This window comes from Phyllostomus hastatus, unplaced genomic scaffold (assembly GCF_019186645.2).
Source record: "Phyllostomus hastatus isolate PE091 unplaced genomic scaffold, TTU_PhHast_1.1 phas_scaffold_12, whole genome shotgun sequence".
NCBI classification, from domain to species: domain Eukaryota; kingdom Metazoa; phylum Chordata; class Mammalia; order Chiroptera; family Phyllostomidae; genus Phyllostomus; species Phyllostomus hastatus.
Window position 1 is genome coordinate 17,220,943 of NW_025334007.1, and position 16,424 is coordinate 17,237,366.

The window sequence follows — 16,424 nt, forward strand, 5'->3', positions numbered from 1 at the left end:
ATCATCTGTACCCTGCATTGTGTGTTCAGCACCCCAAGTCAAGTCTCCTTAGTGTATTTTTTTAAAGATTTATTTACTGATTTTTAGAGAAGGAAGGGAGGGAGAAAGAGAAAGAGAGAGAAACATCCATGTGCGGTTGCTGGGGGCCGTGGCCTGCAACCCAGGCATGTGCCCTGGCTGGGAATCGAACCTGCAATGCTTTGGTTCACAGCCCGCGCTCAATCCACTGAGCTACACCAGCCAGGGAAAATTGTATTTTTTTTTAAAAATCACAGGAACTGAAGGCAGTATGATTTTAATCATTCCCCACCCTCGTGAGCAAAGCAGTTGCATGAACTTTTCATACCATATTACCTCTAATATCCACCTTTTAAAGCACGTCTCACTGAAATATCTAGTTCTCTACCAAATTATTTAGATGAGAGTGAGAAAAACAATCATGTTTCAGCCTTCTACAATTACACATTCCCGTTAGACTGGCAATTCTTAAGCTGGAAATTTCAAAAAAGTCTTGAGCTTTGTGTGATTTCCGGGTGTCGGAGTTGCCCAGGACTGAGGAGCTGATTTTTAGGATATTTAGGGAATGCGCTACTTTGTCTTGTCTCCAATGACTGGGTGTGCTGTCATTGAGTAGATACAAAATACAAAGAATCGGGATTTTTCAGTTGTGACGGCATGCTATTTTTTTCTCATGATGTCACTGGCCCAGGAGGAGGAGACAGGAGCCAGGGATCATATGATGGCACGTTTACTCACAAGACACTTACAGGGTAAGGCTGAATGACAGTCAGGAGTATCGACTCTTTGCAGCTTCTGTGAAAGAGAAGAACACAAACAGTTATGAAAGGCACAGGGCTGGAATTCCAACAGGGACAGCTGGAAACTCTCGGAAACGTTTCTTATGAAAACGAAACGTGTGAGCTGTTGAATGTCACTAGGGCTCAAAGGGCAAGGAATCCAGCAGCTCTGAAGGCGGCTTTCAGGGAAAACCAAAGTCAAGGCTGCAGCCCGTGTAACGAATGGCCCGGCAAAAGCTTCCCATGCGGTTTGTGCTGGGCTATATGCTATCTGCGATGCGGAACAGCAGGGTCCTAATGTAAAATTCGCCGAGGGGAGATGGGTTTCAGAAGCATCCACGCAGTCTTTTTATACTTTTCACTGCTCTCACCACTGTCTGCTTCGGATTTTCCTTCAGGTACTGAAACCTTTCAGGGTAATTTTCTGTAAGGGGGATAGGGTTTTGAAAATCAATTCATTGAACACCATGTTCTTGGGGTCAGCATCATGCAAGAAAATGTCACTGCAGGTTTTTATGTAAAAACAGCACGGCAGGAAATGACTTCCCACACTGTGTGGCTTACAGCGTGTGCAGGGATGACGCCGAGAACCTTGGGCTGATAAATATTTCAGACAGGCGCTCACTGGGAAATATTTTTCACAATAGGGAACACTTTGTAGCTAAAAGCAGAACAGTGTAATATAATGGTTTATTTAATTTCCTCCGAGTAACCCAAACCTTTCAAATAACTCAAACCCTAGGGGGAAAATCATATTATGGGTTATAATAGTTTTTCTTCCTTCCTTCCTTCGTTCCTTTTTTATCATCAGCAGGAGAAAGGTCACTTGCCACTCGATTGAGGAGGAGCTGACTTTTCCTGCTTTAGGTTGTAATTAATTCCCTGCTTTGGGGATTTATTGCCCAAAGAAATAAAGCGACGGGGATCTGCCACAGGGCTGTTCCCAGGCAGAAGCCACAAGGACGAATCACACTTCCAGCAGCAGCCGCCCCCTGGTTTGGCCTGCTCCTTGCCGGCAGGATTGGATCGCGTTGCACTGTCTTCAGCAGCGGCGGTGGGAGCGGGCCCTGACAGTGGGAATGGGGAGCAGGAGGAGAGAAACCTGTGGACCAGGAACAGCAGGGCTACTGCTCAAGGGACTTGAGAAACTCCTAGAACACTCAGGGTGATGGTGATAGTAGGGAAGGCAGTTCACTCACTGGTGAGTGGCCCACCTGTGCCCATTGAGTTCCCGGTTGCCAGGCATTGGCAGAGAACCACAGCAAATAGGATAGACAGCCAGTGGCCCCATGTGATGGGGTCACAAAGGAGAAATATCAGTGGGTAAGATGCATTACCATGCATTGCCGGTGAGTGTGTCCACACGTGTGTAGCTGCACACAAAACAGTAGGAAGTATGTAACATAATACCATTGAGATGGGCTCAAAATGCCCGCACAAAACAGCAGCAATGTATTTGGAATAATGCAATAGAAATGACAGGATACACACTACGCATGTCGGAATGGTTTCCTCTTGGGGCAGATGGCAGTGAGTGTGAGCATAAATAAATAAAACCAGAGAGGGGCCTTTCACAGGTCCACGATGATAACCATGTATCCCATGAACTTATGAGTTCGATGAATTCAACTCTTTGTACCTGTGATTTCAAAAATACCATAACTTGAACAAAGATGAAATCGGGGGTAGTCACATGTCCGCAAACATATGAACGGTTTAAGGGGAAGTGGCTCTTGGGAGACCTCTAAAGTAATTCCTAATTGTTCACCGAGACAATGGAGAAGTAGCCTCCCAACTCTTCGGGGGCGCCTCCTCACTGAACTACCTCTTTCTTGGTTGATTGAACACAGCCCCTGGACTCCCACCGCTTCCCAGGCAATTGGGAGGAACGACTGTGCAGAAAGCAACACGAACAGAAGCAAAGTACTGCTTCAGAGCCTCCCTGAAGTTTACCGTACTTGTGGGAAGCAAGAAACACCCAGCAGATGAGAAATGGTACCCAGCTCCACGAACTGAAGACTGCGGCAGCCACGGTCATGAGCCCGTTCACCCTGCCTGCTCCCCTCCGCCTAAGGCTGTTCCCGCAGCCCTCGGCGGCAGGCTGAAATGAAGAAATGCTGTATTTTCCCCAAAACATGATGATTTATAAAGATTTCAGCTAATATTGTTTTAAGACTCCCCCAAGTGTATTCCCCTGTGCCCAAGCACACATCAAACTGGAAAACACGTTGATCAGCAACACCTGCCAAACAGGAAGTAGCTGAAGAGCTATTATGTTCTCAATGATGACCACGTGCTGAACATCGTACTGCATATGTTACTGGGGGTGGCACAATTCAAGCCTCCGATAACTCAGTACAGAAGGCACTGTCGTGGCCACTTCAGAGATCAGGTCACTGAGGTTCAGAGAGATCAGTTACGTGGCCCCAGTTCACATTCAGTAACTGGCAGAAGCAGAACATGGACCTGTGCTTTCTGACTCCAAAGCCTGTGTCTGCGTCCTTACGTTGTCCTGTAGAAATTCCGATATGGGTCTAAAAAGCACAGAATTTGCAAGGCACTGGAATGGCATTGTGGCAGCCCTGGTAACACTTCCAAGTGCAGTGAGCATTCTTAGTGCTTAAAAGGAGCTTCCAAAATAAAAAAATAAAAATAAAAGGAGCTTCCGTTTCTCATTCACATTTGGGGCAAATGACATCACCCCACTGGGGTTCACCGTTTTCATCTAGAAGAAGGGGCTTGGACTCGATTAGTGGCTTTCAAACTGTGCTCAGCGCAACCCTCGTCAACCCTCCTAAGAGGGTGCCATGTGCCGCTGGGCTAGCCTGTGTCTTCTCAACCAGAAACCCTCCACTACTTTATGCATGGGGATTGTGGGTTAGGCTTCTACTGAAGAAAGAGATCTGTTGCTAACAGCCAATAGAAAAACCAATGGACAAAATCATTGTTGCTGGTTCATCAAATCCCAATAGGTCTCTGCCTGCACTTCTAAATCGCATTCTGAATTCCCATGAAGGTGGTCCAACAGTCTCTTCTAACCTAAACTTTTTCTCAGTGAAAAGCAAAGATAACAAAGTTTTATTGGATTCGGTTGCTTTTTCATTCTTTATAAGAATGACAACAATATCACCTGCTATTTTATGTTGCAAACGTAGAGCATTTCAGTAACAATCACAACACCCTAGAGGCAGGTAATACTATTGTATTATCCCACTTTTACAGATAAAGGAATGAGGCTCAGCTAGGTTACAGCACTTCTAATAAAGTTGCATGACTAGAAAGTGGCAGTCGTGACTTGCCTGATTGTAGACTTTGGCCTTGGCCAAGGACTTGCTTTGGCCAATGGAAGAGGTAGAGATCAGAGCCTCCTCTTCAAGAGGCTTTGCATGCTCTTGCTTGCCCATGCCTGCTCTGTATCTCCATGTGCATATCATACCCTAGCTAGCACCCTCATCCAGAGATGATGAGGGACCTGCACAGTGGATGTGGCCCTAACCTGCAGCTCTCGCGCTAGCCCAGCCAAGATCATCCTAGCCACCCTAACCAGTTCTCCGACACATGAGGAAGAAATGCTTATTTCCAGACAGAAAAGGATCACTATTATATGATTCCACTTATATAAAATATCTGGAATAGGCAGACTCATAGACACAGAAACTACATTAGAGGTTCCCAGAGACAGAGGGGACGATGGAACAGAGTTTTATCTCTGGGGGGAGCTGGGTACAGAGTTGCTATTTGGGATGATGAAAAAGTTTAGGAAACAGCTAGTGGTAATGGTAGCACAACCCTGTGATTGTAACTAATGCCGTGAACTGTACACTTAAAAGTGGATAGAATGGCAAATTGTATGTTATATATAGTTTACCACCATAATGAAAAAAAGAAATGCTGGTTGTTATAAGCCACTGACACCTTATGGTTATTTGTTCTGAAGCAAGAGCTGACTGATCCAGCCTCTGTCTAATCCAGGGCAGGTATTATACTGAGAGAAGAATGGGGATTTGATGGAAAACTGGATGTGAGCGAGAGAAGAAGAAAGAGGGGACAATGTCACATTCAACATCTGGTCCAGTGAATAAAATCTTTCCAGGTGAAAAATAAATTAGGTAGCAGGTCAAGGAAGCAATTGTTGCAGCAATTAAAAGGGATCGTTTGCAAGTGGCTTATGCCATTTCGAGGTCATCGCCACCAAGGCACTGCTGTCAGGGGGCATGGGAGATGACTAGAGGAATTCAGTGAGCTGGAACCATCTTTCAAACATGAAAACATCTGAAGCCGACACAAATATGGAGCCTGAAATACTGCAAGAGATTAGAAAGAGACAGGTAGTGTCATCTGCCAAGTTGAAGCTTTTAGAAAGAAGAGTTCATATGCCGAGTCAATTCTTTAAAAAAAAAAACCACATGCTTATGCAATTCAAATCAATTTGCCTTGACAGTTGCTTCCATCCCTTTCTTAGTTCAGAAGATACTTATGTGGGATTCTGCTCCCTTTCAGCTCTTGCCTCAGCCCCGCTCACCGGTCCTGCAGTGCTCACAGTATAGGGATTGAATAGATTTTTTAAAAAAAATATTTTATTTATTTATTTTTAGAGAGGGAAGGGAGGGAGAGAGAGAGAGAGAGAGAGAGAGAGAGAGAGAGAGAGAGAGAAACATCAATGTGCGGTTGCTGGAGGTCATAGCCTGCAACCCAGGCATATGCCCTGACCGGGAATCGAATCTGCGACACTTCGGTTCGCAGCCCGCACTCAATCCACTGAGCTACGCCAGCCAGGGTGGGATTGAATAGATTTTTAAACGACAATATTCCACAGACGGCCAGAGACTGTGGGGGAGCATGGGGCACAGTCACACAGGAGAGCTGTTAGTTGAAGCCTTTTGAAATGTATGCTTAGGGGCTGACATTGCGCAAGAAACGAGATGTTTTAAAATCAGTTCCCGACAAAAATCAACTTGGTGTTTTCATATTTAGCATAGTTTTCCAGGCCCGAGGAGCCTTTCAACAAGGACTTGCCTATGTTCTGGTGACACCTGAGTAGGTACCTTAATTTTGGTTAGTTACAAATCCACTGGCCACACAGAAGCATTTTGAATGACTTTCCTTTCCAAGTACAATTGTGGTAGAAAGATCTTGACCTTTGGAGTCAAAGAGGTGCTGAATTCTGTTTCCACCTCTCACTAGGACATGAGGTGAGTTATTAAACCTTCCTCATTTAACAGTAGTTCAACGGGTTACAGTGGCTACCGATACTTGGGACGTGTTAAAATGTTCTACATAAAGCCCTGGCTGGTGTAGCTCAATGGACTGAGTGTGGGCTGCGAACCAAAGTGTCGCAGGTTCGATTCCCAGCCAGGGTACCTGCCTGGGTTGCAGGCCCAGCAACCGCACATTGATGTTTCTCTCTATCTCCCTCCCTTCCCTCTCTAAAATAAATGAATAAAATCTTTAAAAAAAGATGCTTTCCCACTGTTTAAAACAGTTAAAAAATGTTCTACATAATCACAGGGGCCTTAGAACCCAGCGATCTGGCTTCAAATTCCTGCTATGTGCTCACTCATTTTGGGAATTGGGGCAAGATACACAACCTTTCTAAGTTCCAGTTTCTTTGTCTGTAACAAGGAATTCATAGCAGTACTTCCGTTAAGTGGAATAATGTTTGTAAAAATGCTTCGTAGGATTCGTAAGATATAACAAGTGGCTAATACATGTTACTAATCTACAGGCGAATATCTTGGCATTCATAATCACATCACCAACAAAAATTAATAAAGCCTCTTTCGACACCCAAGGGGGAAAGAAAAGAAATGAGATGTTAGCTAAAGGTCTCAGCAGCAAGCGATGTGACTGCAAAATGGATATGATAATAGTGATAATAACAGCCCTGTTCAGAGAATTGTTGTGCGAACAAATTATAGATGGGTGAACTGCTTTTAGTATCTTGGAAGACAGATATTATGTAAACTCCAGTTCTTTTTCTTTTCATTATTTTTCCTTGAAGACTGCCAAAAAAAAAAAAAGAAAGAAAAAAGATCCTAGTGGGTGGATGAGAACTAGGGGTTGACAGAGGAAAGGGAGAGAAAAGAATTCAAAGAGGCAAAAGATGGAGAGAAGGACTTTCTGGCCACCGCATTTGCTTGAATAAAGATCCTCTACCTAGTCGCTCCGCCACGTGGGAGGTGGCGTGAATGTGTGCTTTCCCCAGCCTCTCGGTCTCAGCCAGGAAGTATCTCGATTTGACGTCCCTTGTGCTCAGAGCATGCGGTCTGCCTTGTGGGCACAGCTGCTGCCTCCACCACCATCGCTTTGCCCTGTGTTTTCAGCTCCCACCAAGAATGTTCTCTTCGGGCAACGCTAAGGCCCTGGCTCGAGGGAAGACATCGACATCACTGGCTCTGGGAGCGTTAACACGCAAAGGCCAGTCCCTGCAACTGCGGGTGCTTTCTTCTTCATTTAGTTTACTGGGGTGACGTCAGTTAATAAAATTATACAGGTTTCAGGGATACAGTTCTATATCATCTGTATATAATGCATTGTGTGTTCACCACCCGAAGTCAAGCCTCCTTCCATCACCATTTATCCCCCTTTACCTTCTTCTACCTCCCCGCAGTGCCCCCCCTCCCGCTGGTAATCACCAGACTGCAACTGTTGTTTTACACTGAGCATTTCAGAAGGCGAGGCTGATGGGCATTTCATTGTTGCAATTTGTAGTGAGAGAAGTTCAATTCCTGTCTCGGACTCCATGGACATGCTCGACTTTGTCAGCTGCAATGAGAAGGGGAAGTTATGGCTTTCAAGACGAGCAGCACACTGCTTTTCGAATGAATTCATTCAGTAACATAATTGGGGAAAATCACTTTGTAGCAAGAAGTGGATTGCCTCCTGTCTCCTTTCTCTCCCGCCTGTTTGGAAGCAATTTGAGCCATCTTTCTGAGGTATTCTGCCGAGCATGCTGCGTCCCTTCTCGAGATACCCGTGATTTCTAACAGCGACGCAGATCACAGGATCGTTCCTGGTCTCTCTCTCCCAATAGGGGACACTCTCAGTGGCTTCCCTTCGGTCTCCACTCACCCTTCAACTTTACAGACCCCGAGAGTTCACTCCACACATGTTGGACGACCCCTACTATGCATTAAAGGCTGTTCTAGGTTATAAGGATACAGCAGTGAACACAACAGAACATGAGCCCTGGCCATCGGGGGCTGCCGCTCTGCGGAATCATCTGGGCATGTGAGCACAGGACGCCTTTGCAGGCTGGGAGGGGGCCTGAGCAGCCCCTTTGTCCATCCGCCACCCGCATTCTCATCCGGAACATGCAGACACTAGGCAAGAACTCAGACGACGGGGTTCCCTCCTAGTGTTGATGAGTCCCCAGCACGAATCAAACTGTTTTGGTCAACGCCATTCACCTCAAACTTCCTGTGACCTTTCCTTCAACAACCCTCCTTCTTCCCAACACCCTCCAGGAGTCACTCCTCTGAAGTGTTCCCACAGGACCCCCTCTGCCTCCAGGGCCACTGGTTTCCATGGCAACCTTTCCCCTGCAGGGACAGCTCCGCAGGGGCAGGTGGACGGACTCTGCCACTCAGGGAAAAGAGGGAACAAATTAGGAAAAAAGTGAGGAGAAAACAGGCTGCTTGCCTACCTGGTGTCACTTTTTTTCTTTTTTAAATCAGAAGGCTACTTTGCACGAGGTGTTAGTTAATACAAACAGGAGAGAGGGATCTGTGTGGGGCTGGACGGCAGCATGCTCAGAGGAAACGCTGGTGGGAGTGGTCACTCATTTCCCATCTGTACGCTGGGGAATGTGCAAAGCCCTTTGCACCCAATATTTTTCATGCACCCCTTTCAAGTATGTTAGTAATTAGAGATGAAGATGCAGAGGTTCCGGAAATGAAAATATTTGAGGCCAAGGGCCAGAAGTAGAAAAAGACAATCCCCTTTCACCAAAGCAATCCCCTTCCTCGGGAGGAGAGTCCTTGGTACAGGCCCCGTTGCAGGCTCAACCCTGGGGCAGAATCTAGGTCCCAGTGGCAGGATTAAGCAGGATAACATATGAGAGATGCATTGCATGCTGCTCTGACCCATAAAGCTTCATAAATGGGGGTGACTGCTGTTATTGTCATTAAGCCACGGTTGTTTTTATTATTATGAACTCCTGTCCCTGGAGCCCTGAGGGAGGGCATTCCAGAAGATACAGAAGAGAGTGGAGCCCAGTGACGGAGGCGGCTCATTTCCCTCCCGCAGAAAGGATGGCTCTCCCCTGACCACGCATGCTGCACATTCTAGGAGCTTCTGTCTCAGCTCACCGTCCCTGAAGTTCTGAGAAAAAAACTCCCGCAGGAGCTGGTGTGACACTCTCGACGGCTCTCAGGAGTGACTTCACAAACCCCGGGGGTGTGCTGCTTTGCAAAGCAGGATTCTAAACCAGGATCTCGACACTTGTTTAGGTGGGCAGCCTTCCAGAGTGGAATTCAGTCTCACTGGTCAGACAGCCATTCTCCCTCAGGCTGTCTCAAGTCACGAAACACTGTCTGTTGCCCTGGGGGCGATCGTCCTGACCAGGATGGTCCACGTGGGAGACGAGACGAACACATCAGAAGCCATTTGGGTTCCAGTCATCCGAGCTATGTCGGCTTCCGTTCCTATCCATCACTGCCTGCACCGGCCCTGACCTGGCCTGCTTGGTCCCCATCACCTGTCATCTTTCAAAGAACACACGTCCGCTTTGCATGTGAGAAAACAGGCTCTCTTCGGAAGGTTAAGCATCCTGTCCAAGGCCACGGGGTTCATTCTAGGTGGAGCCAGGAATCCCACCCAGGCCACGTGCACCGATGGTCTTTACTTCCGTCCTTGATAATAAAGCCATTGCCAGCATTCCGAGTGCTTGGACCCCAAAGTTTTGCCTCCCTCTATTGGCTCACTAGAGCTGCCCAATAAAGATCCATTTTCACAGGCTCCAAAGCATGTTCCCATATCGTTTCTTTCAGTCTCCATAATGCTACTGACAGGCAAGCATCACCTTCTCCACTGGGTAGTTGACTAAACTGCGGTGCCATGAGGCCCGGCAATTTGTCCACGTCAGCAGCAGGGCAGGAGGGTGCAGCAGCGGCAAAGCAGAGCAACTGCGGATGTCTTGGAACCACAAAATGGGAAAAGATGGGAGATAGGAGGACAATTGATGGAGAACCACCGAGAAAGCAGCTTCTGAGCTTGATCTTGATGGCTGGGTAAGAGCTTGACAAGGAGAAGTGGTTTCCAGGAGCAATGAGGTGAAAACAGTTCTCCAGGCAAGAATGGTTTGGACCTGGTTAGGGAGGAGTGCGTTTCCCAGCATAACTAAGTCGCAAGATCAGTGGGTGGCTCTTAAGAGAGGGAAGTCTGGAAAGGAAGACGGGGTTGGGGGGAGCTGGGGAAGACCCTGTTGATGGAAAGAATCCTGGTGAGAACTCCTCTTCAGTAGTGGACTCATGCCAGAGGGCCAGGACGCCATCAGTATGTAACAGCCAGCAGGAATTATCCTGTGCATTGAAAGCCAACTGGAGTTATAGGCGAAAGCTTACGTGTGTGAGTGCTGTTTGTGTTTCTCGTGGGTGTCACACAGCCAGGCAACCTCTAGAATCCCTATTGTCACCATCAGCATGTAGAAGAAACTCATTATTTTTTTCCAGAAGGAATAAAGGTTTTCAAAACCAGCCAGCTAAATCTGGATCTCATTGATTCACACATTCATTCAGTCATCTGTTTTTCATTCAACAAACACTTAGGTAGCTGAGACCATGCTAGGCTATAGGAATACAAAGATCATAGCAGGGTTCCTGTCCCCAAGAAGGCCACACTCTAGAGCGACAGATAAATATGACTATAATGCAGGTGCCATGTAGAAGCCTCTTTGGGTACACGGTCGCGTGAAGGGGGAACGGGTCAACTTTTCCCACAGCACACGTGAGGGAAGTTACACACAGGGACACCTTTGTAAAGTAGGAGGTGCTTCGAATGGCCTGGAAGGATGGAAGAGGAGTTTACCAGGTGGGAAGAAAATGAAGGAGATTTCAGACAGTAGGAATAAGTCCAAAGAAAACAAGATGGAAGAGGAGAGGAAGGGTCTGAGGCTGACCAGGAGCATAGCAATCACGGGGTCTTGACCTTGCGTAGGCGTGCTGTGCACAGTATCTCGGATGACAGTGACCCCGAGTGGATCCTTTGAGCTGGGACTGATGCCATCAGTTTTATTCTTCAAAGTTTACCCAACCAACAGTGCACACAAAGGTCTGGGGCCCGGGGGGAAGATGACTCAGTGATGAGGCTATTGCCATGTGCTAGGTGAAGATGGCTTAAACTAAGGTTGTAAAAATGGTGATGAAGAGAGCCCTGGCTGGTGTAGCTCAGTGGATTGAGCGTGGGCTGCGAACCAAAGTGTCGCAGGTTCGATTCCCAGTCAGGGCACATGCCTGGGTTGCAGGCCATGTCCCCCAGCAGCCGCACATTGATGTTTCTCTCTCTCTCTCTCTCTCTCTCTTTCTCCCTCCCTTCCCTCTCTCTAAATTTTTTTTTAAAGTTAAAAAAAAATGGTGATGAAGAGAAGGGAGCTATAAGAGTGGTTCCAAGGCCTCACATTCTGAGGAGTGTCCAAGAATAAAAAAGTAATAGGCACAGATAGAATTAGTGCAATGAAACCTACATATAATGTTGTTCTGGTGCCAAACTAGCTGGGGCTCCCCGGTGTTCCTAGGGGTTCATGACCATAGCCACTGCCTCCCAGTCTACATGTTTCAGAACCGGAACTGTGCAGAGCTCTGCTGGGACTGAACTTGTACTTGAATATTAATGATAAGGCAATGTTCAAGTCTTGGAGCTCTTGTTTCAGCTGAGAACTTTCACATGCACGTTAGGGGAGAGAGGCCAAGTGTAAAATAGAAAAAGACTAGTTTTAATGTTGGCAAGCAGTAGCGATGCCATTGAAGAAGCCAGCTACAGGATACAATATACCCTCTTGCCAGGAAGAAAAAAGCAGGTTAAGAAAGACTAGGTACATGGCTCAAATACAGCTATCCTGAAACAACACCTCAAATCTCGCAAAGTGTAGCAATGCCCTAATCCTCTCTGAAAGCTGACAGATTTTCAGTCAACCATAATAATATTTTCATGGATGGAAAGAGGCTGTGAGATTTCTATGAAATGCTTGAGGTGTGTTTTCCATGTTTGAATTGAGCTTCAACATAGGAAAACGACAAACCCATCAATGGTTATCATTTATCCGTGGCAAGGCAGAGAGGAACCCCATCCTCCCGTCTATTGGAAATACTGCTTTGAACATGATCTTGAACTACACTCACCTTACAACTGAATGCTGAGACCTTTCTCCTTTGTATTCGCCGGCTTTACAGTCTGCCCTTGGGCTGACTATGAGTGTTTCACTCACAAAAGCTATTCAGTTGCTACATGTGGAGTCACATAAAGATTAGTTTTCAAAAGCAGATATCCATCGGGGTTAAAAAACAAAGGAAACAAAGCAAACAAGTGGAAGTAGTGAAATAACTTGCTTCCTACACAGCCGCGGAGTACAGCTCAGATCCTTTCCCTGTATGTCCCCTTACATAATAACAGATCTGAGGTTCAGCAGTGCCGCTGCCTTTGCTTCTTTCTACCCTCAAGGCTAGGCAGGCAAGGGGAAGTGGATGCTGGTGATTGCCATTTTGAATCACCAGATGCTTTTCACTCCAGCCACGAAATGGACGCTTAACCTCACGTCCAGAACCGGAGTGCGTTACAAAGGATGCAAACCGAAATATAGGCAACAATCTTTACAAAAATGAATAAATGTGTGTCTCTTACACGAAGCATTTTTTTTCTTGAGTTTCAGTAATGTCCAAGGAGGACCAATATTCAACTGGGTGAGTAGAAAAGGGTCCTGATGGGTGGTGAGGGGCTAAGACGAGGAGAATAGAGAGCCTGAGTTAAAGCGAGTTTTTAGAATTGGCCAACACGTAACATACAAAATCCAATACACAGAAAAACAGTATGAACTAAAATATAATAAGGTCTGAATGGACCATTATGTGTTGGAAACAATGATTAGGAATGAACAGAAAATGTAAAATAGGTAGGAGACTATTACTGCGTGAATATTATCTTGATAAGATGGTAAAGTCTTATGTTTCATGTTTGATGAACACTAACAACGTTAAAAGTACCACAAGACATGATTACACAAACATACATTAGGGGTTCTTTTAAAAAACGCATTTTGTTTGGCCAAATGAGACAGTAATGGCTCCTTTGAAACTCACGTAATGTAGCATAGGAAGAACATTAAACATATATCCCGTAAAACTGTTAGGAAAGTCTGACCAGAACAGGTGAAGTGGTCCATTTACATAGTTAATAACTCTCTTTTTACCAGCTTTGCTTTTATTTACATACAGTTCCTCCATGTAGATGAACTGCTATTCATTTAAAGAAGCGGAAATAAAAGCCTTCCACAGAGATCCCCAGAAAACGATCAAATACAAGTGGCGCTTTGAGCATGAACTTGAAATGTGGCGAGCAGAGTCACCTTTCAGTTTCCAAGTTGTGCCCGATTCCAGCCTGGGCCAGTCCTGCTGCTTCAGAAAACTGGGTGGGGGTGACCTGGGGCTTAACATTCCATTCCGCCTGAGTGGAGCAGTGAGGCCACCAGGAGAAGCCCCTTGCTACTCCCTCAGCTACCTCAATGGGAAGCTGAACCAGATGGGGGAGGTCCCGTTCAAGCTGGGGTCCCTACATGCCATGCCTGTCCAGTCTATGGCTAGGCACAGTTCTGGAACCTAATGAGTTTAAACCAGGACCTGAGAAATGTTGGTGAGGGAGTCCCCCAGAGTTGCCCGAGGAAAAAAAATATTATGGCGACCACAGAGCCCCACAACAACTTTGAACCCTATACTGTATGTCCTCAAAGATGCTCTGTGCATAGCGCATATGGGTACATATCTAATTTACATCCGAAACATTTTAATCAACGGTCTGCAATTTTTGTTAAATCTGAAGCTTGCAATGAGCTCATGCTTATGCATAATACTGATTATATATTAATTTGTCCAATGTAGCAACAGGGCTACACAATCACACACATATCTGCCTCAAAGACATCACGTTGACCATTTCTTGGCGGCCTGACTACACAAGTGCTCCAAACATTGGCAGTGAAAAGAGTTATGTATGGTGGTTGTGTGTCAAAGGCAATACTTCCATTGAGAGTTAAACCTCTGTGATGATTCCTATCGGAGGGCATACTGTCTGCTGACACATCATGATGTGGCCTCCGACGCAGACTCCGTGAGTCAGTACCAGAGAACTCTGAGCAACTTAAACTCACTACTCACCTACATGACTTCTGCCATCTCGTCTTGGCTCATCTCACTGACGTCATCATCCAACCAGAGCTCAGGGTAGAAATTTGATGGAGTCTCTCAATCTCTGCATCCAATACACCACCGAGTTCCACTTATTCTTCATCTATGACACCCTTTTCTCTCTCCCCAGGACTTCGTGGGTCCAGTCTTCCAGCTGTTATTTCTCATTGGGACTCTTTCAAGGACTTCTAATGGCTTCTCTGTTTCTGCCTTTGCCTCCATGATTCCATTCTCCGTGTCGTGTAGCCAGAGTCACGTTTTTAACATGCAAGTCGGATTATTTTACTGTACTGCTTAAAACCCTCCAATGGTTCCTTCTCTTTCCTAGAATAAAATCCTGACTTCTTTCAGGGTCTAGACCAGGGGTCAGCATATTTTTTTCTGTTAATGGCCAGAAAGCAAACATTTTAGGCTTTGTGGGCCAGATGATCTCTTGCTAGTAGTCTATAACTCTGCATTTGGAGCACAAAAGTAGCGATTGACAATATGTAAATGAGTAGGCATGGCTACGTCCCAATAAAACTTGATTTACAAAAACAGGTTGAGGGACAAATTGGGCCAGCGAGCCCGTTTCCCAGCTCCCTGTGACCCTAGGTGGCCCTGCATGCCCTAATTCCTGTTTGTTTCTCTAGTCTTTTCACATCACTTTCTCCTCTGCTGGCCAAGGACAGACAGACAGACACGCAGCCTTTATTTCTCTCCCTCAAATACTATCAGCTTTTTGTCCGGTTGACATTTCCCATCCTCTCAGTCACCACTTAAATGCCACCTCCTCCTCGAGAACTTCCCCGGATCTCCCACTTCTATGCCGCCAGTCTCCGTTATGGTGCCCTGTTCTCTTCCTTTGTGGCACTTACCATAACTTGTCATTACCTGTGTATTTGCTTGTCTCACCTCTTCCTGCCCAGCTTCTTCACTAGGTGAGATGCTCGAGAAGAGAAGGCGCCAGGTCTGTGCTGTTCACTACTCCGTACCCAGCACCTACCACCACGCTGAGCATATGGCGGGTACCTAATACATATTTATTTCAGTTTTCATTCATTTCTTTAACAAGAGTTTGAGGGGGATCCAATTTTCATTTCATTTTTTAGTGAGCGGGGAAGACAGGGAGAAAGAGAGAGAGAGAAACACTGATCGGTTTCCTCTCAGAGGCCCAAACTGGGGACCGAACCCGCACCCCAGGCATGTGCCCCAACTGGAAACTGAACTGGCACCTTTTGGTGGAACGATGCCCATCCCGCTGAGCCACGATGGCCAGGGCATACATGTTTATTGAATAAATATTTTTCATCTCTTTGGATCTTTGTTTCCTCACCTGTACAATGGCCAGTGACAACACCTGCCTTAGAGGATTGCTGTGTTAAATATGTCAGGCACCCAGGGAAGTGGGTATACTCAGACAATTTCCTTACATTTCATTCTTACCTGAATAGATAGTCTTTTTTTTTAAAGGTTTTTAAAAAAGATTTTATTTATTTATTTTTAGAGAGGGAAGGGAGGGAGAAAGAGAGAGAGAGAGAAACATCAATGTGCAGTTGCTGGGGGACGTGGCCTGCAACCCAGGCATGTGCCCTGACTGGGAATCGAACCTACGACGCTTTGGTTCGCAGCCTGCGCTCAATCCACTGAGCTACGCCAGCCAGGGCTAATAGATACACTCTTAATGAATAGGAGCACTTCTTTAAAAAGCTATGCACTCTTTCATATAGCATGCAAGTGAATTGTGGTTTATCACCCCAGTCAGAACATTCAGGCTGCTTTAGTTGCATATTTATAATCAGAGTTAAAGATTAGAAAAGCATGGTTTTCTTTTGAAAGCAGATTCTTTTCCCCCGCTAAATTAATTCACCCTCAAGTCCTTATTTGGAGATCATTGTCAGTGAATGTGGAATGTTAGGCTAGAAACAAATGTCAGATTAGGGACAGGTGGTCTCTGACAGTTAATCTGACGTGTTTCTAGAAACGCAACAGAACTTGAATGTCTTATGCACCTTCATCTGCTTAAGATATCCTTGGTGGTTGTAAGATGTGTTGAGGGGAGCAGCAGGAATAAAGCAAGTGCAAGGAGCTGAGTGAAGGAACCGGAGTAAGCAGGTTACAGGGCCTATGCTCATCCCAGTGGCTTTCACTCACACCCAGTACCAGGCTGCTGAGTTGATCCCAGCCTGAAAGCACGGAGGGGGCCCCGTGAGCTAAAAGTCCATGGGAATTGACATTCCCTGGGGGGCAGTCCTTA

The 16,424-nt window shown here is 46.1% G+C and overlaps 1 protein-coding gene across 2 annotated transcripts in view; it reads right to left on the minus strand.

Moving 5' to 3' along the window:
* The window catches only part of FRMPD4 (FERM and PDZ domain containing 4), a 434,157-nt gene that overhangs the window by 43,917 nt on the left and 373,816 nt on the right, over window positions 1–16,424 (minus strand). For both annotated transcript variants that reach the window (XM_045856137.1, XM_045856138.1), the window contains exon 5: window positions 768–813. In XM_045856137.1, the coding sequence (XP_045712093.1) occupies window positions 768–813 (46 nt within the window). The remainder of the gene's footprint in view (window positions 1–767; window positions 814–16,424) is intronic.